We start from the raw sequence: 22437 nt of genomic DNA on the forward strand, positions 1-22437 counted from the left end.
CTATGGTAAAGGGAAAGGCATGGCCTCATGACCAACATACCTGGCTGGCTGACTCCAATATTGGTAGTAATTGCAGTGTTTAATTCCCACAGACAAGTATTGACACATTGGGCAAGTCTGTGTATGTGAAAGCGAAAGCCCAACTGGGAAACTTCAACTCCCATTGTGACACAGCCCTCCACAGAACACAAGTGTTCACTGCACACTGCACACAACGAAATTGCATTTATGCTTCACCCGTGGAAGGGGCAACCCCCAATGGCACCCCAAGGGAGCAGTGCGGCAGGACGGAGCCATGCTCAGGGTACCTCAGTCATGGAGGAGGATGAGGGAGAGCACTGGTTTATTATTCCCCCCACCAACCTGGCGGGTCGGGAGTTGAACCGGCAACCTTTGGGGCTACAAGTCAGACGCCCTAACCGCTTACCCATGACTGCCCTATGTGTGTACCCAATGAGAGTAAATTACAAAGGCAACAGGACAGAAATTATAACACTAGCATCAGTGCACATTACTTATTACCACAAACAACATTATATAATGAACACATCATTGTTTTGCCACCCACAAACACCGTAAAAGTAGCCTAAGTAAAGCAAGTAGACATTGCCCGCATACCACATTGCCTTGCAGGAAATCAGTTCCTTTAGACCGACGTATTAAGTATAGGTCTACCAATGTACATTAACTTGTCACCAAGATCCATACAGCAATAGGTGCATTCTACTTTCTCGCAACGTCTACACCCGCATGCAGACAGCAATACATTCTGGAGTGGAAATGTTGCATGATGGTTACAAATCTTGTCCGATTTACCAAATTTCAGTCATGCTGCGACAAAGACACCACGTGTGTCATGATGTCAAACTCTTGCATAATCAATGTGATTGCAGATGGACCTTGCAACTCCTGCAGTTGCTTATCCCAGTTCATGCTCATTGCAAGGGTTTATACCACTTCCCCACACCTCACATGTAATGTGGTACATAGATCAAACAGGTGCAAGCTCATCATCTCATGCAAATGAGATGACATACTTTGAAACGTAGCCGACGTGCCAAGTTGAATACACCTAATATCTACTTTCGGTGAAAGCAATAGGCATGTTCATGACCAACTTCCATCATTCCACGACTGCAGAATAGGCCTACATAAGCGAGAACTTGCCATCATGGCGTGGATGGTGCTAACAGTGCGTTTGAAGTCGACCACAAATTTGAACGAGACTAGCTTGCACCAATTTGATCTATGTAGCACATCACATGTAAGGTGTGAGGGGACAGGTGGGGAGTAGGAGTTGAAAGAGGTGCAGTTCAAACTTTTCAGTGGTGTGGTACAATGCGTCTAGACTAGAGATGCACTGGATCCAGATTTTTAGGATCCTGCCGGATACCGGATCCACTGCTTAAGATCCTGACGGATCCGGAACCGGATACCGGATCCTACGAAAGGGTTGAAAAACATAGCCTACTCACACACGTGGGCCCTTTTTGTCACGTTGGCTCAAACTATTTTGACTGAAAAGCCTCGGCTACCGGATCCTGGATCCTGGAACCGGATCCGGATCCTGTGAAAAACCCTATTATCCTGCCGGATCCGGAACCGAATCTTGGATCCGGTGCAGCTCTAGTCTAGACCAGTGGTTCCCAACCTATGGGCCGGGGCCCACTGGTGGGCCCTGAAGGTATTCCAAGTGGGCCTTAAATAATAATCATATTTTGGTGTGTGTTGCTGTTGATTTATTTCACTGATTCTTGAGAAAGTGGCTAAAACAGGTTGTAATCTTGAAAGAAAAAAACGAAGTGAATAACAAAATAAAATGGTATATCCTCATAGACAAAGGTCTTGGCTTTTCAGAAATGCACAAGGCCAATCTCCCCATTTTGAATTTTTTTCAGAAATCAGGTTTTTCTCCGATCATACCATACCTTTTTGTCAACACGGTCAGACACAATTAAAAGCAATAAAAAGTGTATTGATTTGGTTGCATATATATCTGGAGTTTTTAAGTGATTGTGTGTGTTTTTTGGTTCACACATACGCCTTTAAATGTTGAAAATTCACTTTCATTCTATTTTAATACTGCTTCATGTGTTCTAATTTAAAAATATGTACTGTCAGACAACGCTTACTTAATGCCTAAATAGATCAAACAATTTTTTGTAATTTCACAAATATTCGTGAAGGCTTAAATTTGCTATTACTTTGATAATTCAACAACTCCAAAGGAAAATCTTGTAAGGACATTCATTTAAAATGTCCAAAACTCCTTCTTACGGTGGTGACTTAAGAACTGACGGTGGTGACAGTAATCTGAAGGTGGTGAAAGTGACCTAATTATTATCTACATTTAGCAAAATAAATAGCCCTCTCAAGTCAATGACATCTAGCATAAACACTTTATTTTTTGAGTGTGCACAGTATGTTTGTGCATGTGTTTTTTCTTCATTTGTTAGATGCTCTAGGAAGTAGGCCTAGATTATTGAAAATGTGGCATAAACAGGTTTTAAGTTGTTCAAATCCAAAATTTTAGAGGTGCATTATCATAGATGAAGGTCTTGGTTGTACAGTGAATGTATTGGCCAAGCTCCCCATGTTTTACATTTTTCATAAAATGGGCTCTTTCTTGGTTTTGTCACCAGCGTCAGACAGAATTAGAAGTGAAAAAAAAATATATTTACTGTATTGAAGTGAATTACTTTTACAATTCAACATAATTGTAGATACTTATTGGAAGCATATTCTTAAAACTGAAAAACACATGCTTTTTTGTGAACTACATCAGATGTCACCACCGTCAGGTTTTGTGACAAAAAACCCTCCAAATGCACCTCAGTGGAGGCTGGAGTATAAGTTTGGGTCACAATTATTACTAACATGTCTGGTAATGTTTCATTAACCAGCACAATTTAGTAAAATATGGAACAAGATGATGAGCGGAACAAAATCTGACGGTGGTGACATCTGACGGTGTGAGACAAAAAAACACTCTTTTACATATTGTGCATTTTTTGCTCACATTAGCCACTTCTTTTTCGGTCTGTTTCTTAGGGGCTTCATGCCGCTTCTGAAAAAGTATATATAATTAACATTAATGTAACATAATACTATTAAAACCCCCGACGGTGTTGACAGTTTATGGTTGGGACAGTACCAGTGTCCAAACAAATTAACAAATTGAGGAGAAATTAGTAAACTTACAGGAGCTTCAGTGATGGTGAAGTATTCAGTAGAGCTAAAGGTTTGAAAAGGGGTCCTAAGTAATGACAATGACCTTGTGCATACCTGATTTTATTGTCTTTTTAAAAAAATCTGACGGTGGTGACTAATATGCTGGACACACTTTGAGCAATCAGAAAATAGTAGTAACTATTGTTTACACGCACTATGTGCATATCTGCAGAACCACTTCAATATGGACTTTCACATCATGGTGATATTATTCAATAATATCAGTGATTTTTACATTTTAAGTCAATTGAAATGATGATGTCTGTCCTTGGGACAGCTGTTTTTACAGGGTGTGGGCAGGTTTATAGCCATGAAAAGTAATAAAATTACACTTAAATATTTCAAACGACTGTGCATTTGTGTAACAGACCCCTGGGTCTTTACCTGGATTCATTTTGTTCATGAAAATGTAGTTTATTTTCAACAGAATTGGCAGTTTATTGCTGAGACATGTTTTAGCCGCTTTCTCAAGAATCAGTGATTTGAGTTTTATTCTTAATTGGGTCAGAGGTGGGCCCCGAACATTTTTGACAATTTCGAGTGGGTCCCAAGTTGAAAAATGTTGGGAACCCCTGGTCTAGACGTCAGTAAACTTTTGGCCAACCAGATCAAGGGTGCATCACTGCGTATGCGGTATGACGACCCTTGCACTGAGCACCATTCGGGATAAGTAACTGCAGGTGTTGCATGGTTCGTCTGCAATAGCTTTGATCACGCGCGAGTTTGACACCATGTCTTTGTAGATGCGTTTTCCATCACCCCTAAAAAGTTTGTGATGCACCCCACTTCAACTCCTCCTTCCCACCTGTCCCCCCACACGTCACATGTGATGTGCTACATAGACCAAACTGGAGTGAGCCCTTCACCTCGTGCAAATTTGAGGCCGACTTTAAATGTGTAACACCAACCACAGCATGACAGCGAGTTGTCGTTGATGTAGTGTGGAGTCATCAATCGACAAGTGTTAGTCTCGAACACACCTATTTGCATGGGACGATGATGCAAGATTTTTTCCTCAAAAAACATTTTTACTGTCAGTTTAGGGTTATTGATTGTTTTTGACTGGGTGGCACAGCTTAGGCCTACGGCTATTATTTGATTTGGCACAATAATTTGGTATCGTATCAACCAATTGGAAAAGGTATTTCTCAAAAAATGCTTTTTTTGACAGGTAGGTAGGGTGTTGTGGGACTTTTGGCCTGCGTATAACTTTAATTGTTGCAGCATAGATAGTGCTATAGGAACATACAGAAAAAATGGCAAAACGTGCAAAACCGATTTCATGTCCCAACTGTTGGACCTCCAACAACAGTGCTGTGTTTGTACTTTTAGGACTTTTTGGACAAAATAAAATATATATCTTAATTATTTTTAAATGTATTGTTTTGGTTACTCAGTTCTGTTGCTCCACTCCACCAAATTAGAACCAGTAATTTGTGAGAAACTATAGTGTGTAGAGGGATATCTGAACCTGGACTAAGTCTTAACTAACTGTTGAGACCAGGGTGCATTTCTGGAAAGCGTAGTTGTTAGCAGTTAGCAACTTAGTTGCCAATGGGAAATTAAGTAGCTAACATAGTTAACAACTACGCTTTCCAGAAAAGCACCCCACTCTTTCTCTTCATTTGAATACATGGCAATGAGGGTCCAAGCAAACCTCAAACTGATTATTATTGTTCTGTACCGTCCACCGAAATTCTCTTCGTCATTTCTATCTGATTTCTCCACCTTCATGTCGGACGTACTTACTAACTATGACAAAGCAATAATTGCTGGCGACTTTAATATCCACGTAAATAAATCAGATGACGCAATAGCCAAGTCTTTCTTAGACACATTAAATGGATTCGGTCTCGTCCAGAATGTTACAGAACAGCCTACCCATCGAAAAGGCAACACACTTGACCTTGTTATTTCACATGCGCTTGATATCAACAATATATCGGTCACGGACGTCGGCCTCTCCGACCACCACTGTGTGTTTTTTGATTTTGACATTTCAACACAAATTAGCACACCCAACAATGTCATTCACAGACGACGCATTAATGCCTCTGCTGAGCTTAAGATTTCAGACCTCATCAAATCAGGTGACCTAATAAATGGTCACTGCACACCTGATGAAATGGCTGATAGCTTCAACAACAACTTAAGAGGAATTCTAGATAACATAGCTCCAATTAGAACGACGACAAGAACCAGAGCTAGGTATTCACCTTGGATGAATGACTCACTTAGAGCCTTAAAAAGAAAATGCAGAGTAACCGAGCGTCTTTGGAGGAAAACTAAATTAGAAGTCCACAGACAATCCCTTAGGGATGAGATCTCCTCCTACAATAATGCGGTACGCTCAGAGAGAAAAGCATATTTTTCCAAAATCATAACAGACAACCAGCATAATGCGAAAGTTCTTTTTTCCACTATTGACCACCTGCTTAATCCAACACATAGCAATAACAACCTAAATGCAGCATCACATGCCAAGTGCGAGGAATTTGCTAGATTTTTTAATAAAAAGATTGCCGACATTAGAGAAGGCATCCAAGGTGGAAACGCAGCAACCTCTGTCGCCCACTCAGGCGATACACCGAGGGGAGGGTTAAACCCCCCTAGGAGACCTGAGAGCTTCCAAAAGTTTTGTCCAATTACAGAGGACGACCTATGTAAAATAGTCAGGGAAAGTAAGCAGTCTACCTGCAGCCTTGACGCGATCCCCACATATCTGCTAAAAAACATACTTGGTTGCTTAGCAGCACCTTTACTGCAAATTGTTAACACCTCTATGCTTACAGGCATTTTTCCAAGCTCATTGAAAACAGCCATGGTAAAGCCACTCCTAAAAAAGACAAATTTAGATCAGAATTCTTTAAACAACTACAGACCTATATCAAACCTCCCCTTTATAAGCAAGGTACTAGAAAAAGTTGTATTTAAACAGCTTAATCAACATCTGGCTGGGAATGATATCTTGGAAAAATTCCAATCAGGCTTTAGAGCCAACCATAGCACCGAAACAGCACTTATCAAACAAACAAAGTTTCAGCACTTATCCTCCTCGACCTCAGTGCCGCCTTTGACACGATAGACCACAACATACTAATTGACCGCCTTGAATCTTGGGTAGGCTTGTCCGGTCACGTCTTAGAGTGGTTCAAAACATATATTACAGGAAGACAGTTTTTTGTCACCATCGGAGAATACGTCTCCAACAAGTATGATGTGCCTTTTGGAGTTGCTCAGGGTAGTTGCTTGGGCCCTCTCCTCTTCTCTCTCTATATGTTGCCCCTGGGCTCCATCATCAGAGAGCACAATGTTGATTTTCATAGCTATGCCGATGACACTCAACTATATATCTCTGTCGAGCCTAGCCAAACCACTGCCATTCATGCCTTGACTAAATGCATGTCTGCCATTACAGATTGGATGAACAGTAACTTCCTAAAATTAAATGAAGATAAAACTGAAGTGTTGCTCATTGGGCCTAAGAAAAAACGTGCAAAACTCCACTCAAGCCTAGGTGACCTAAGCATACACATTAAAGATAAGGTTACTAGCCTAGGTGTGGTCATAGACTCAGATTTGAGCTTTGAGCCTCACATCAACAAGATAACAAAATCTGCTTTTTTCCATCTTAGAAATGTCAACAAAGTGCGCGGCTTGGCCCCCGACAAGACGCTGAGAAACTTATTCATGCCTTTGTCACCAGTAGGATAGACTACTGCAATGCTCTCTTCTCTGGTCTCCCAAAAAAATTAATTGACAAATTGCAACTCATTCAAAATTCTGCGGCAAGAATCCTAACAAGAACCAGAATGAGAGAGCACATCTCCCCTGTCTTGGCAGACCTGCACTGGTTACCTGTCTCATACAGAATCGACTTTAAGATTCTGCTCACAGTATTTAAAGCATTAAATGGACTTGCCCCTAGCTATATCTCAGACATGCTCTCTTTTTATGCCCCTGCTCGAGCTCTCAGGTCCACTGATGCCAAGCTGCTAAGGACCCCCACCCCCCCGCAGAAGAAGATCGGCGACGCCGCGTTTGCCTGCTATGCGCCCAAGAGATGGAACGCCCTCCCCATCGAGATCCGATCAGCCACCTCCGTCGACTCCTTTAAGAAGCAGCTGAAGACCCACCTCTTCATCCTTGCCAACTCCTAGCTGCCAAGGCGTCATAGTGTCCCAGCTGCCGCAGCGCCCTTACTACTCGCAATCCAGCCCTGGCAGGGGGCTCCCCTAGGTGGCCGCTGGTCTCTGCCTGAGGTTTCTTCCTGACTACAGGGGGTCTTTTTTCTCAGACCTCACTGAGCTTTTTTTTTTTCCCCCTCACAACTATGAATCAAGCGAAAGGGAGTTTTTCCTCACCCCTGATGCCACCAGGGGCCGCACTTGAGCGCCCAATCTCTGTGTGACTATCTATGACTTATGATAGGCCCAGCCACTATGGACCTTACACATCTAAGAATCCTGGTCCTAACCTACGTTGACCTTATAACTCTACATTCTCTGTCTATCTCTTCTTCCTCTGCCTTCCTGCTTTTTCTGCCTCTCCTCTATACCTCTCCTTTTAAATCTATCTCTAACAATGTTTTTTTCCCATTTGTTAAGCACTTTGAGTTACATGCCTTGTATGACACAGTGCTATACAAATACAATTATTATTATTATTATTATTATTATTATTGTGAGGAAAGTAAAGTCCCCTGTGCAATACTTTCATTCAATTTAGTCGGTGTCAGTGCTTTTGGCAGCATCACAGAAGCTGGCGGTTGCTTGGACTTTTTGCAATCGATGTACATATTTTGTGCCTTGTAAATACAGGTGGAGAAAGGTGTTCCATGATACAAACGTGAAACACACACTGAAATCTTGGTACTGGTGGCTGGAGTTCAAGAGCTGAATCAACTCAAGGCTCTTTGGAAATATTATGCACAATTGAGAGAGGCACTGAACAATTTTGTAAAGATTCACAGGGGAAACGTGAAACTAGAAGTGAGAGATCTCTGCACTGTGTGGCAAGCTAGACACCCTAGAAATAGCTTTCATGGGACACTTCTGGGATACAATACGGCTGCCCTCCAGGACACCACCCTGCAGTTGCAGAAACATGACATTGACATGCACACGACTACACAGGCTCTCCTGTCACTTCATGACTTTGGCACAGAGAGACAATTTTGCCTTTTTGAAGGGTCAGCTTTAAGTGTTACAAATTCAGTCTCCCAAGTCGACAGACATGACCTCGAGCACACAAAGAAGCGCAAACGTATGGCTGATGAGAGTGCTGAGCTAGGTGTTGAAATTAGTGGAGAAGAAGTTTCGCACTGAAATGTTCCATTTTCTAATTGACAAACTTGTGTCCTGTCTAAACCATCGGTTAATTGCAACACACACCACAGCATATCCCATTGACCTGACCATGAGCTTGGCAGATGAACTTGTTTAGTACAAATCGTTCATTTTAGATGAACAAAAAGTGGCAAAATACAATGGCATTTAGACCATTGGTAAATTATCATGGTAAATTTTAATTTTAATTTATAGTCTTCTTTCCCAAATGTTTATATAACACTTGGACTTCAGGGGTGAGTGGGGGTGCAATGCAGACCTCCCACAATCCAGCCCGGGGGTCGGGCGCTGTCTTTCAGCACCTTGTTCGACCTGTAACTGTAACTAAGAATAATGGTGATTATTAACTTCCCCACTCAGTGCAGTGTCACACCATCTCAATATTGAAGTTATCCTAAATCGAGAATTTTTATCTTTTCTGTCCTTTCATTCTCGTATTGTGCAGATGAGCATATGGAACTGAAACTTGGAACTGAAATCTCCTGTGTCGTGGTTCACAGTGCGGATTTTATGTCTTGCGTAAACCAGAGTTTAGTTTGAATCTTACTATATTTGAAATACATACAAAAGAGGCTGCCGTAGAACAAGAAAACATGTCGCAAACAGCTGTTAAAATTTTATGAATTCCGGGTGATAAAAATAAATACCGTGCGCAATCAATATTTAATAGAAGAGACAGTATGCGCAAAGAACCCTAGAAACGGAAACTGGCCTGGTTAAAATGACTGGATTTTAGATAGAAGGGTATTTTTTTCAATCCTCATCTAATGTACAACATATAAATCCGCACGCAAAATGGTTAATTTCTTCACAACAAAGTCATCTGTGGCATGGGACGTGGAAGGCGACCGGTTTGATAGGCCTACGTGCCTGAACTTGTGTCAAATAGCACCCATACTGAATACGTTGCAGAATCCCCTGTTAAACCAGTGTTAAGTCCCTGTAGGATTCAGCAACGAGTAAGGGAAGCCAATTGTACGACCTGCTTCACAGATGGACGTCGACTTACACCAATAGAAACCTACATGGGCCGGCGCAACGGCTGTAGAAGCTGAGAGGTTCCCCTTGTAGTTACCAACTCCTCGCTCGTGTCCGATTTCGGAAGAGAAGAGAGCAGACGGATATGGACATTTGGTGAATTATTCGTTTGCTTTTTGTAATCAGTGCAGGAAACTACCGTTTCATGTGGATCATGCTAATGTCCCCCAACTGATCGTGTAAGTAAGTTTTTATATCGCACTATTCTATTTAGGAAACTTGAAACTGAATCAAAGTGTGAATTGCTTTACAGCCTGTTGGGGAGCTTGCCAGAGCTCATGCCAGGCTCTCATGCCAGCCTGTTACTCTCTGCAGTCTGTAAGCCATCTGAAAAGAAGTATTTTTGAATAGTGGAGAACACCCAAAAATGCGTGTTTTGTTGTCGGACAGGAGAATAGTAATAAGTAATGGTCTACAGCAGTGTTTCCCAACCAGGGGTTCCTGTACCACTAGGAGTACACGAGTACACTGCAGGGGGTACTTGGAAAATTTTAACTTATTTTAATTTTTTTTTTTTTTTTTAAATTTTTACAAATACATGGAACTTAGTTGCATTAGCATAGAGCAACTGATATAAAGCTCATAGCACAACGAAAAGGCTTAGGGGTACACAAGACAAAAAAGGTTGGGAAACACTGGTCTACAGGATAACATGTACAGTACCTCTCTGGAGTCATCAGAGACTTAAAATCCAAAATACACCATCACAAGCTTTAAAGAAGTAGAGAACCAAACATTAAAGACATGAGCTGTCATGTAATCCAATGCGTTACATTTTAGCTGGGCATTAAATCACAGTATAAATATGTGCCAAGGCCAAAGTTGACAAATTAAAAATGGTTTTATCCTCTGTTTTACAGCGACGATGGACCTGAATAACCCATCTCCACCCACCTCTTCTCCTCCTGTGGAAGAAGAGGGATTGTCAGGCACAGACACTGACCCCCACAGTCCCAAGTCTTTCACTTCTGAACCGCTGGCTCCGTCAGCCACCACACTACTTCCAGAAAGTCCTACCCAGTCTTTATCCAACTCTGACGCTCCTGCCACGACTGACGGCAAGTCTCCAGCAGCAGCATGCCCCGATCAGCCAGAGACGCCCAGCAGCACCTCCCATGCTGCCTCAGCCAACACAACCACCCCTGCGGCCTCTCCAGGTCCTCCTAAAACAACGCAGGTGTGCTTCAGCCTAGCAAACAGTGACACTGGGTCGTCACCTGACACCACAGCATTGTTGTCCTCTTCGCACAGTGTTCCACATTTGTCCCTGCCAGCCTCTGATTCACAACATGAGGATTCCCCGGCCGGGACAAGTGCGTTACCGCGACCCAAAAGCTTTCAAAACCTGGCCAGGAGGGTGATTATGCATGAAAGAATGAAGAAAGCCGCAGCAGAGTCCTTTGAAGAAGGTAATCATGTTTATGTACAGCTTTGATTCAGCTACCATGGTTAGGCACATTGGTAACTACTTACAGTATATTTTAACCCCTTAGCGCAGCACCTATGTTATAACCTTGCTGTCACCAAAATTGTAATGTCTATGTCTTAATCTGTTACTTAAGCAAGTACTACATTGAATGAGATCATGTGGACTGACTGCACCCGAACCTGAATCAAGGACTTTGGTAGATGGGCTGAGAAATTTGTATTTTGAAGAAGCATTTTATAATGTGTTAAAAGCATTGTAAAATCCATCTGGTCTTTTGTATGCCTACGAGGAAAGGAAAGTGAGTATTCGCGTCCTTTCTAAGAAAAGTGGCTAATCCCAACTGCATTACTCACCTGATCTGGATGAAGCCTATCATGTCGTTTCTGAATATTGCCCTCCCATGGTGTGTGTTGGTTGAGCTGAGTGTTTGCAGTTAATATGCTCAACAGTACCAACAGTACCATCATCATAAATGCCATGTTTGATTACTGTTAGTATCCACCCTTATTTACCTCACCGTTTTCAGGCAAGCCTCCAAATGTCTCCCATCATGCCACACTAGACAAATTACTGGATACAAATAGATCAAACATACTCAATATATGAATACATGTGATATGAATAGAACAAAAAAGAAGCACATGCTTCTATTACAATCACTTATTACATAATTGTAACAGATAGGGTAATGTGTAAATTCTTCTGCCATTTTCAGAGGAAGACGAGGACTTGACCTTTGAGGAACTGGAGGAAAAGGCCAAGGGTGGCGATGCAAGAGCCCAGTGCCAGGTTAGTAGTAGTGTGGGCGCACGCACGCGCACACACACACACACACGCACGCACGCACGCACGCACACACACAGCATGCATATATGTGTCGGTGTGTTTGAAAGAGAGCGAGAACGAGAGAGAGAAACAGACAGACAGACAGACAGGCAGGGGAGAGAGATGGCAGTGAAAGAAACAGCAAAACAAAATAACATTACATTTAAGATTTGCATACTTTTGCATTTTTGCTGACCTCTGTCACCATTTGTTTGAAATAGTCTCCTCTTAATAAATCATGTCATTGCCAAGTCTCCTGACCCACGTTCTCTATAGCAGACATGTCCTGGTCATGAGAGTCAAGCTATTTTCAGGTTTCTGCAAGATGAGCCTTCACTCTCAATATAAACCATGGCCAGGGAAGCCAACATGGGGGGGGTCAGTTGTCCCGGGCCCAGGGAGAGAGGGGGCCCAGAATTGGGTCCTCATTACATTGTGTGCATTGAGAGAAGGGCCCGGTCAGATGATTTTGTCCCGGGCCTAGCGAAAGCTGTCAACAGCCCTGCCCATGGCCCTCCCTCATGTATACACAATCAGCTATGCACTTTCTACATGCACATATTCGCATGTAGGCCGACAGAAATGAACACTCAAACACACACATGCACACACACACACACGCACGGCACGCACACACACACACACACACACACACACACACACACACACACACACACACACACACACACACACACACACACACACACACACACACACACACACACAAGAGTGAGACAGAGAGAGAGTGAGACTGAGATTCAGAAATATGCTGTCTGTGAAATCCACACCTTCTGACTCGTAATGTGGAAGTGTTGAATGCCAATGTCCATGGTCTCCTCCTTGCTCCATGCTGGTCCTCTATAATAGACTGACCTGTCAGCTTGTGCACATAGGGCCTCTGCTACAGCATGGAAAACTACTAGTGCAAGGGTTGGCACTGGTTTTGTGGTAATGATTCAGAAGTGCCACGCCATGAATGAGCTATTGAGAACCATTTTTGAGAACTTTTAACCCCTTAGCGCAGAGCCTATGTCTTAACCTCACTGTCACCAACATTTGAATGGCTATGTCTAAATCTGTTATTTAAGGCTCACTGTACTGTCTGTCATAGCAATGTTATTATATAATGTAGTTGAGTATTTTCAGCAAATAGTGAATAGGCCTGCTAGCGACCCCATCTGCAATAAGAGGCTACTAGCCCCCTGCTTTTCAAGAACTGAAAGCTTACTGTTATGTCCTACAACACAGATTGACAATGATAATGATATTTAAGACATTAAAATATCTCAACATAAAAAATCCACTCATGTCAAGATACATTACAATACATCGCAATGAGAATATTTAAATCATGTAGTGTTTGCTACAGTGTAAGACTACAAAATAAGTGATATGATAACATATTTATGTAATGTGCATAATCAAGTAAATTAAAATGATCCATCTTTTTTTTATTCATGTATCTCAGCTGGGTAAATACTACCTGGACCTGGCTGAGGAGAAAGACAGAGATGTGAACAATGAGCTGGCAGTGAACTGGTTCATAAAGGCAGCTAAACATGGCTACAAAGCTGCATCCAAATATCTGCAGCGCTGCTGGATTCAGAGGAAAGGTATGTGTCTGTGGCTTAGAGAATGTGAAGATGTAAATTCAAAATGGTGTGATGTACCAAGCCTACCAGCATTCATGCATACATACTGTACATGTACAGTACATCAACCGTATCTCACGTCATTTCGTGAAGTATTCACGAAAAAAATAACTTTAAAATTCGTGGTGCATTCACGTTATTGCCCGTTTTTCGTGGTTGGGCTACGCTTCCGCTGCCTATTCATTTGAATTGCCCGACTGCTGCCTAGCGACCCACTAGTTTGACGCCCTTTCAAACATTTCAAACAAGCAATTTAGGGTTAGGGTTAGGTTTAGGGTTAAGTTAGGGTTAGGTTTAGGGTTAAGTTAGGGTTAGGGTTAGGTTTAGGGTTAGGGTTAAGGTTAGGGTTAGGGTTAGGTTTAGGTTTAGGGTTAGGGTTAGGTTTAGGGTCGTATGACATAAGGCGTAAGTACCGAAAGGGCGTCGAATGAGTCCCGAGTGTATCAGCAGTGTTCTGTCAGCACCCCCTCCCCAAATGAATAGGCAGCGGAAGCGTAGCCCAACCACGAAAAACGGGCAATAACGTGAATGCACCACGAATTTTAAAGTTATTTTTTTCGTGAATACTTCACGAAATGACGTGAGATAGGGCTGGGTACATGCATACAAATGTAACAGAGGCTAACTAGCAGACTTGACGTGGAACGTTGGTAAACCTCCCTCCCAAAGCCTCATATACAGTAGTGTCGATGCCGTTGGGCTGGGGGACTGGTCCTTTGGTCCAGTGGTATCATACTGTGCCTCTCAATGCCGGACTGTTGTAGTTGACGAGGTCATAGGTTCACACCCCCGAGGGGGACGAACAGGTGCAAGATGACCTACGTCACACATACACACTACATCTGTCGTATCATCATTATGAAATCCACCTTTCGTGTTTGCCGTACAGGTATCACTCCAGAGAATGAGGAGCAGGTGCGAAAGCTCTCCACAGAGAGCAAGTTTGAGATGGCGGTGAGGCGCGCCGCCATGATGATGTTCCAGAAGCTCAACCCTGACGGCAAGAAGGCCGTGGGCATGTCCGAGATGCTGGAGAATGTCAATGCAGTGCCAGGTATGGCACGCGGGGTCGGAGCATGGAGAAAGCTGCTGCAGCCTGAACAGTAATGCTGTTTTGTTGATTGGTTTTGGTTGGCTTATTTATTTGCTGTTGTGGCGCCGTGGTATATGTGCACTATGGAGTGTGTATGTATGATGCTGCATGAAGTTTTCTTGTCTGCATTGTGACCATGAGTCCAGTCTTTGGTCCATCTATTTTTCTGATAAGTTGTTTTGGAGAAATGTTAATTATTCCACTTGAATGGTAAAGAGGTTGTCTTAAACGTGCAGTCCATGATCTCCTACCTCTTTTGAATTCTGCAAATTGGTTTCCCTGTTTTTTAAAACTCAACTTCTTCAAAAATTACATTGCGCAACTCCCATTGTGCAGAAGCCAATGCGGAACAATTGCAGCGAGTTAACATGTTTTTTTTGTTGTTGAAGGAAAGGAGCAATGTAGGCTACACTTAATGGGGCTGTGATATCAATTATCTTCCCAAAGGCTATGCACTGCTCCATGAATGCACCTATTGAAAAGTTAATGTTCTAGATAAGCTTTGATGTCAGCAAAATATTTAAGACTGCTTTAACCTCGTTAAAGCATGAACACTGCTTAATAGACAAAAAAAACAAGCAGGCAACTTTTTTTTTGTATGCTGTCTTCCATTTTGGAAAGTGAATGTAGGGCATTTGATATAGGCCCCTGTGAGGTGTTGTTTACACAGAGCCGTGGTTGAAGCCATTTTAATTAGCCGCATGTCCTGGGCTTGCTTGAGCATTATGTAACCGGGGGCAACGTGTTTGGCGTCTCGCGCCTCTGCTTTCTCTCTTTCGGGAGGACGTGTGAAGTGACTGGATCATGTTGCTCGCTGCTGGAATGTTAGCTGTGACTGTTTGACAGTCGGTTGGTCGTGTCTGCTGCTGCCATGCTGTACTCAGTGCTCACCAACAGGTGGCCCTGCTTCCACAGGCAAAGTTCCCACCTCTGTGGACCAACAAAGACAGGTCCTGGAGAGCATGGTCGGAGGAGAATGTAAGTCATCACATTAAGCTTCTGTATTACGTTCATCATGTCTAACTGTTTAACTCTCAACACTTTAGATTTTCTTTTGCCTGAAGACATGTAAAAGCTTTATGTTTTAACCTGACATGTTTCCACATGTCTTAAGCAAAAGAAAATCTAAAGTGGGGGGATCACATTTAGCAGGTTGTAGTAATCATGTTAAGTGATGTGTCCCTCAACAAATATCAGTTAAAAATCTCATCTCCAACAGTTTTCATTTACATCAAGTCAAAGCCCACGTCGAAAATACATTTCTTCACAAGGCCTGTCCTGTTTTTAAAGCCTTTCCATAACACGGTGTGTTCCACAGCCCAAGTTGACCTAGACCATTTTGTGGAAATCACAAAGCAATATGCCCAAGGCATTGCACCTGGTAACATACTGGAGGAGGAGCAGCAGAAAGATGCTGAGGAGACAGACAAGCGTCCACAGGTACGCTGACACACAAATGGTAATTACAGGGCCTATGGTAGTTACAGTGCCTACTGTATGTGTGTACACATACTGTATATGACAGCGCAGTGAAGTCAACACATATTTACCCTATATTTAAATGTATTATTATAAAGTAAAGTAAAAAGTAGTGTGATAAATAGTACAATAGGAGATATATTATAATAAGTCATATAATAGTACTATATTTAGTACTATTTTTACTTGTATGTATGTGTCACCATTTTAACCATTTTAAGCTGGATGTGTAAAGACATACAGTAATTCAGCACAGTATGTGTGGTATTTGACTTTAAATAGGAATCAAGACGGCATTCCCACGGACACCGCCGGATGCTGAAGTCTAGCTGGGGCGGTGGGATGATGCTGGCCACCAAACGCAGTGGCGCCATGAAGAGAGCCATTGATATTAAATCTCACTTCCTGGTAAACCTACCACACACACAGCCATTGCCATTACCATTATAACAACACAGCGTTAAAAAACAATCACTCAATACAGATGATTTAGTGGAACATTTGCAAGTTTCTTTCAATTTAGTGAATTTTGTTCTGTGAAAAAAAACAACAAATATAGAAATGGTCTTGCTGCTTCATTTTACATTCCCTAGAATACAATATACTGCCTCTTATTATGTTTTCTTCTGTCAAGCTATCTCTTATTTCCTGTCCTTGTCTTTCCTCCTGTTCAGGGCCTCCAGTACCCCATCCACGCCATCATGGTCTTGAAGGACCAGCTAATCGACTGGGCGTCGCGAGCCGGCGTCCAGTGGCTGAGCACCATCATCCCCACGCACCACGTCAACGCGCTCATCTTCTTCTTCATCATCAGCAACCTCACCGCGGAACTGTTCGCCTTCGTCATCCCTCTGCTCATCTTCTACCTGTCCTTCATCGCCATGGTGATCTGCACGCTCCGCATCTTCCACAGCAGCAAGGGCTGGGAGAACTTCAGCGCCCTCACGGCGCTGCTCATCCACTTCGAGCCCACTCTGGACGTGGAGCAGGCTGAGACCAACTACGGCTACAACCAACTGGAGCAGTACTTCTACTTCCTGACCTCTGTCGTGTTCGTGATATTCACGTTCCCCGTGGCGGACAGAGGGTGGATCCCGTGCTCGGAGCTATCCACGGTGGCCATATTCTTCACGATACTTAGTTACATGAGCCTCAGCCCCACGGCTGCTACGTATGCGCGGAAGGCCATCATCATTGAGGTGGCCTCGTCTGTCTGCACCATGACCCAGTACCTGCCTGAGACCATGGTCGCGGCTCGCATGCTGGGCACCACGTACGCCACGCTGCCTCTTGGACAGTCGGTCGTGCTCAAACTCAGCCTGCCCTGTCTACTCTACATCTACCTCTTCTACCTGTTCTTCAGGTAGGTATGATTGGAGACATTGGAATAGTGATCTTGATGTTTTTACCCATGATTTTTTCTCCTGTGTTCATCTCACTCTCTGATATCTAGATGGATACTGTATGTAGTTACGTATACACCGTTTCATACGCTGTCTGATATTTATGTATCCAAAGCTTGGTAAGTTTGAAGAAGGCCAGACGGCCGTAACTTCACGTATTAAAACATGGAGCAGAGTGTGCAGCTTTCTCTTTATTTTCTTTAAATATATCTCTAAAGCTAACATACGTAGTTTATCATGTGTTTTATTTTATTATGTGTTTAAAGATATTGATGTACTTGTACAAGTACTTCTAGCTCTTGTTCACAGATGATCTTATCTTCCTTCCCTCCCTCCCTCTCTTTGCGTCCACTAGGATGGCGAGGATGCGCGGCTTCAGCGGCATCTACTGCTTCCTGGTACCTTACCTGGTGTGCTTCATGTGGTGGGAGTTCTCGGTGGTCCTGCTGCAGTACTCCACCGCCGTGGGCCTCATGCGCACCTGCGTGGCCTACTTCCTGCTGCTGTTCGCCCTGCCTGTCCTGGCCATGGGCTTGGCCCTCTTGCTCTTCATCCAGATGGTCAAGTGGTTCCTGGCGCTGGAGCTGACCAAGATGCTGGTGACGCTGGCCGTGTGCGCCGTCCCCGTCACGCTGCGCCTCTGGACCCGCTTCAGCCTGTCTCTCTTGGACGTCTTCCGCTCCATCACGCACCGCGGTCCCGTCAAGCTCATCCTCATCTGCATCTGGACCGTGGTCATGCTCTGCGGCCTCTACCTGTACAACGTCGAGGGCATGAAGGTCTACAACTCCACGCTGACCTGGCACCAGTACGGCAAGTACTGCGGGCCGCCGGCGTGGGAGGCGCGCGGCATGGCGCAGACGCAGATCTGGTGCAGCCACCTGGAGGGCCACCGCGTCACCTGGACGGGCCGCTTCCGGCACGTGCGCGTGGCCGAGACGGAGAACGGGGCGCACTCGGTCATCAACCTGCTGCCGGTGTTCATGGCCGACTGGATGAGCTGCCTGTATGGAGAGGTCTACCCCAAGTGTGACCCGGTGAACAACACCGCCACGGTGAACCCGTCAGCAGCGAACAACGTCATGCCCTCGAGCCTGGAGCAGCTGATGCGGCAGCGCGAGCAGGAGGACCTGTGCCAGATCAAGGCCCTGGCCAAGCACAAGTGCCACGTGAAGCGCTTCGACAGCTACTGGTTCGAGGTGACGGTGGGCATGCCGGTGGACGCCACGGGCGCCTTCGTGGACGACCCGGGCTTCGACATCGTCCTGCGCGCCAGTCACGAGTTCCAGCAGGTGCTGCTGAACCTGGACCGCGGCAGCATGGTGGAGTTCAGCACCAAGCTGGAGGGCAGCAAGCTGGGCTCCAAGCTGCCGGTGTTCGAGCTCAAGGCCATCCACTGCCTGGACTGCAAGTCCACTCTGATGCCCGAGGGCCGGCAGGTGAAGATCGAGCGCAACTGGCGCCTGAGCATGATGCGCGCCATGAAGTTCGCCTTCGACTTCTTCTTCTCGCCGTTCCTCTCGGCCAGGATCTAATGGGCTCATTACAAGCACAGGCTTTTTAAAAAAAGATTACTGTCTTTTTGACTTTATTTATGATAGCACAGTGAAGATGGTGACAGGAAGCGAGTGGGAAGAGAGAGATGGGGAAGGGCTGGCAAAGGACCCGGGCCAGGAATCGAACCCAGGTCGGCCGCATAGTAGACGAGTGCCCCACCGTTAGGCCACGGTAGGGCCTACAATCACAGGCTTTATAGGTGGACAGGTCAAACAAAACGATTGTGTCAAAGCCAAAAATCTGACATGGGAGAGAAGCAATATCACTATTAAAAAAAAAAAAAATGATTTACCAGATTTATCATTCGAAAGAGACCTCCATGAAATGTGTATTCATGTTGTCTGTGTGCCATAATGTGTTATTTAAAAATAATTGAGCTCATCTTTGTCTAAGCAGCTGTCTTAATTAATATACATAAGATCACAAGATGACAAGAATCAGCTTCTCAGCGATGAAGCAGTTGAATGAAAATGTCTGCTCTTGTTATAACACTGTAAGAAATAATTGAACACTCAGAGGAACTTTTCTAGCAAACTGTTGCACCATCCTTCATGTCTTAAACAAAGCAGCAGTTCACAGATTATAAGAGGTTCTGCTGCTATGCACAATCTTCAATCTTCTGCTTATTTGGGACTGTGCACTGGAAAGGGAATTCACAGTTCTGACAATGCAATGTGTGCCATTTAACAGCGGGTATGTATCAATATGTAATTGAATTGAATCTTTTTTTTTGATAACTTTTGGATAAAATCTGGATTTAATAACCATGTTGAAAGAACAATGGGGTAGTGGTGACCTCTTTTGAAGCCCAATATCACTGGTTTAACATGTGGTGTCTTGTAATGTGTTATGAGGAGGAAGTTTCTGAACTTGATCCAGAAGAGCCCACCCCAGTGCCTTTATTTTGAACTGTCCTATTGACTGTACTCAGTCTTGGCTTCCTGTATTTGTAGGGACATTTTTTTTTTTTTACCTTTTAAATATTTTGTGATTTTCTGAAAAAAGTAGTAATTGTAGCCCTTTTGTTGTCTGGTTGACATCTTAAATATTAGTACAATATTGTGCGTATTCTCGCTGGATTTCGGTGTTAAAATTGATTTTGCTCGAATTGATGAAAAAAGAAATAGAAGTAGACATTCCACTTCGTCTTCAAATGTTTACCCTCCATTTTCACCATTTTATGACATCATTATTGGGGCGGGGCCGAATTCTCAGTATTATAAGTGCCTAAACTATGCTAAATTTGGTGATTTTTCTTGTTTTGCTGAAAGCCATACTGTTCATACGTATTGTCCACACTCTACACCTCATGTTCTTCCACACATTCAGCCCCACCCCATGCCCAGAGTCCATGCGTTCACACACACACACACACACACACACACACACACACACACACACACACACACACACACACACACACACACACACACACACACACACACACACACAAAGATGGATGATGAAAATTTGAAGACAAAATCTTGTTGTTTTACATCTGTACAAGCAAAATTGGCATCAAATTTCAGTGAGACCTTTTTTTTTTGACAGGGTACTGTACTATATCCAACTGGACAATATGATAATGAATTTTGCTTGAAATATTTGTCTAACCATAGATGGACTAGATAGTACAAAGCAGCCAGCTCTAGTAGGCCTACATACTATATTCTTTTGTTTTTTTTGCAATAACAGGAAACTCTTTTACCCTCGCCCTCTCTGTTGTCCTGTTGAGATTAAAGTATTATTATTAAAGCATTAAAGCATTGTTAGCAACCTATCAGTGAAGTGAGGGCCTTGGTCAGCTACACAAGACTGTTATCATCATTGCACAGACTTTATTTGTTTAGCTCCAGCTTTCGAGCATTTTAAGAGAAGTGCTGATGATAGTAAGAGTGCTACGAGTATGATAATGGTGATTTTACAACTTGTCCATGGGGTTCTCTCTAATATGTCCCGTCCTCACCATGTGCATGTGGCCTTGCGTTTTCCTGATGCCCCACCTACGTGGAGAAAACGATTAAGTTTCCTCGCTGTCAGCCTAGCCAAAACAACTTTTGGGGGGACTTCATTCACCATCCTGATTGCACATGAGAAAATGACATTAGAATTGCACTTTTGTGAGATATTGAAATACACTTCTGTCGTCAGTGATGTCACCACAAGGCCACAAGCAGGCAGGGGAGGATGGTAGTTTGGATATTAGTAAGAATCCTGATGTCACCAGGGTGCTACTAATGTGAGCGAGAGTATGCACACTCACTTACAAAATCAAACTTAACTGGACAACCTCACAGTAGTGATGAATCAAAACAGACCTGACCAGTGAGAGAGGGTTCATTCATTGGTTCTATGTGTTAACAAAGACCATTGGATTACTGAAGCATGTACATATGCATCATTGAGCCCAAAATGAATTGTTCCAGAATTTGTATTATTTACCACTTTGTTTTACAAATGTATCCACATGATAGACCTTGCATAAATTACTCATTACTAAATGTTGTGTCATTTCCCAAGTTTCATGTCCACATTATTTACTACTAATACCCCCGTGTTTGATTTATTTTTCAATGTGTACCTAGTAATTGTTTGCACTTCACTTGGATATGCCTACTACAGTATTTTGCTTAAATATAAGGTTTTATGGCAATATTTTAAAAGGTTAATAGTTTAGAAATGAATCTCTGAATAATGTGCAAGAATGTCCATCTAAGTCAAGTGCAACCAAATACTAATTCTGTAACAGTTCAACCAGGTCGTTTGCTAGTGTTGTGCAGTCCGGATCTGATTGCTGTTGAGGACTTAAGACACCTCAAGGTTTAAGACAGCTCTCTATATGATACTTCAGCCTTATAGTATTTGGAATGTTTACATCTTTTGAGTACAGAATTTTTGAACCAGCAACACATCAGACATTTTGTATATATATATAGTATATGTTGATATAGACATAAAACTTGATTGTGAGACAGTATTAGATGCTGTTTCTTCAAAATGCTAAACTCGAAGAGACATTTACATGTATAAAATCATGTACAGTTGAAATGTACATTTTTGTTTATGTCATCCTATCCTATATTATGAGGCGGGTGTAGATGGTAAATTCATACGAGTAATTTCACATCCATTTCTAATCCTAACATTACTTCACTGCACGCATGGTCATATTTGAATAATTGAGAATTAAAAGCGCTATTTTAATCTAGCCAGATGCAGTGAATCATAAAGAGCTAAATTAACAGACTTACATTTTGACACGATTGTGGATTTTTTTTCTGCTGCTTAGGCTACATTCATTTTCAGATGTTACAAGTGATTAAAAAAAGAATTTCACATTTTGATGGCACAATAGCGCTCCGGTGTAATGCAATACAAGACA

At 43.1% G+C, this 22437-nt stretch overlaps 2 protein-coding genes across 5 annotated transcripts in view; one reads left to right on the plus strand and one right to left on the minus strand.

Annotated features, from left to right (window-relative positions):
* crmp1 (collapsin response mediator protein 1) overlaps positions 1-11542 on the minus strand; it is a 32012-nt gene extending 20470 nt beyond the window's left edge. Inside the window, exon 1 of one of the 2 annotated variants that reach the window (XM_063219213.1) lies at positions 11400-11542. In XM_063219213.1, the coding sequence (XP_063075283.1) occupies positions 11400-11525 (126 nt within the window). In that variant the 5' untranslated portion in view covers positions 11526-11542. The remainder of the gene's footprint in view (positions 1-11399) is intronic. The other variant, XM_063219212.1, reaches the window with a different exon arrangement.
* Positions 6306-21832, plus strand: wfs1a (Wolfram syndrome 1a (wolframin)). 3 transcript variants are annotated; one of them, XM_063219211.1, is made up of 10 exons: positions 6306-9800; positions 10478-11026; positions 11762-11835; positions 13340-13484; positions 14413-14577; positions 15532-15594; positions 15935-16056; positions 16378-16503; positions 16770-17458; positions 17854-21832. In XM_063219211.1, exons 2-10 carry the CDS (start codon positions 10483-10485, stop codon positions 19031-19033), a joined length of 3108 nt encoding a protein of 1035 aa, XP_063075281.1. In that variant the 5' UTR covers positions 6306-9800; positions 10478-10482; the 3' UTR covers positions 19034-21832. The 3 variants fall into 3 exon arrangements, with proteins under 3 accessions (XP_063075281.1, XP_063075279.1, XP_063075280.1); XM_063219209.1 differs by having other exon boundaries at positions 6306-9796; XM_063219210.1 differs by lacking the exon at positions 6306-9800 and having other exon boundaries at positions 9807-11026.
* The last annotated feature ends 605 nt before the right edge of the window (positions 21833-22437 follow it).

This window comes from Engraulis encrasicolus, chromosome 16 (assembly GCF_034702125.1).
Source record: "Engraulis encrasicolus isolate BLACKSEA-1 chromosome 16, IST_EnEncr_1.0, whole genome shotgun sequence".
NCBI lineage: Eukaryota > Metazoa > Chordata > Actinopteri > Clupeiformes > Engraulidae > Engraulis > Engraulis encrasicolus.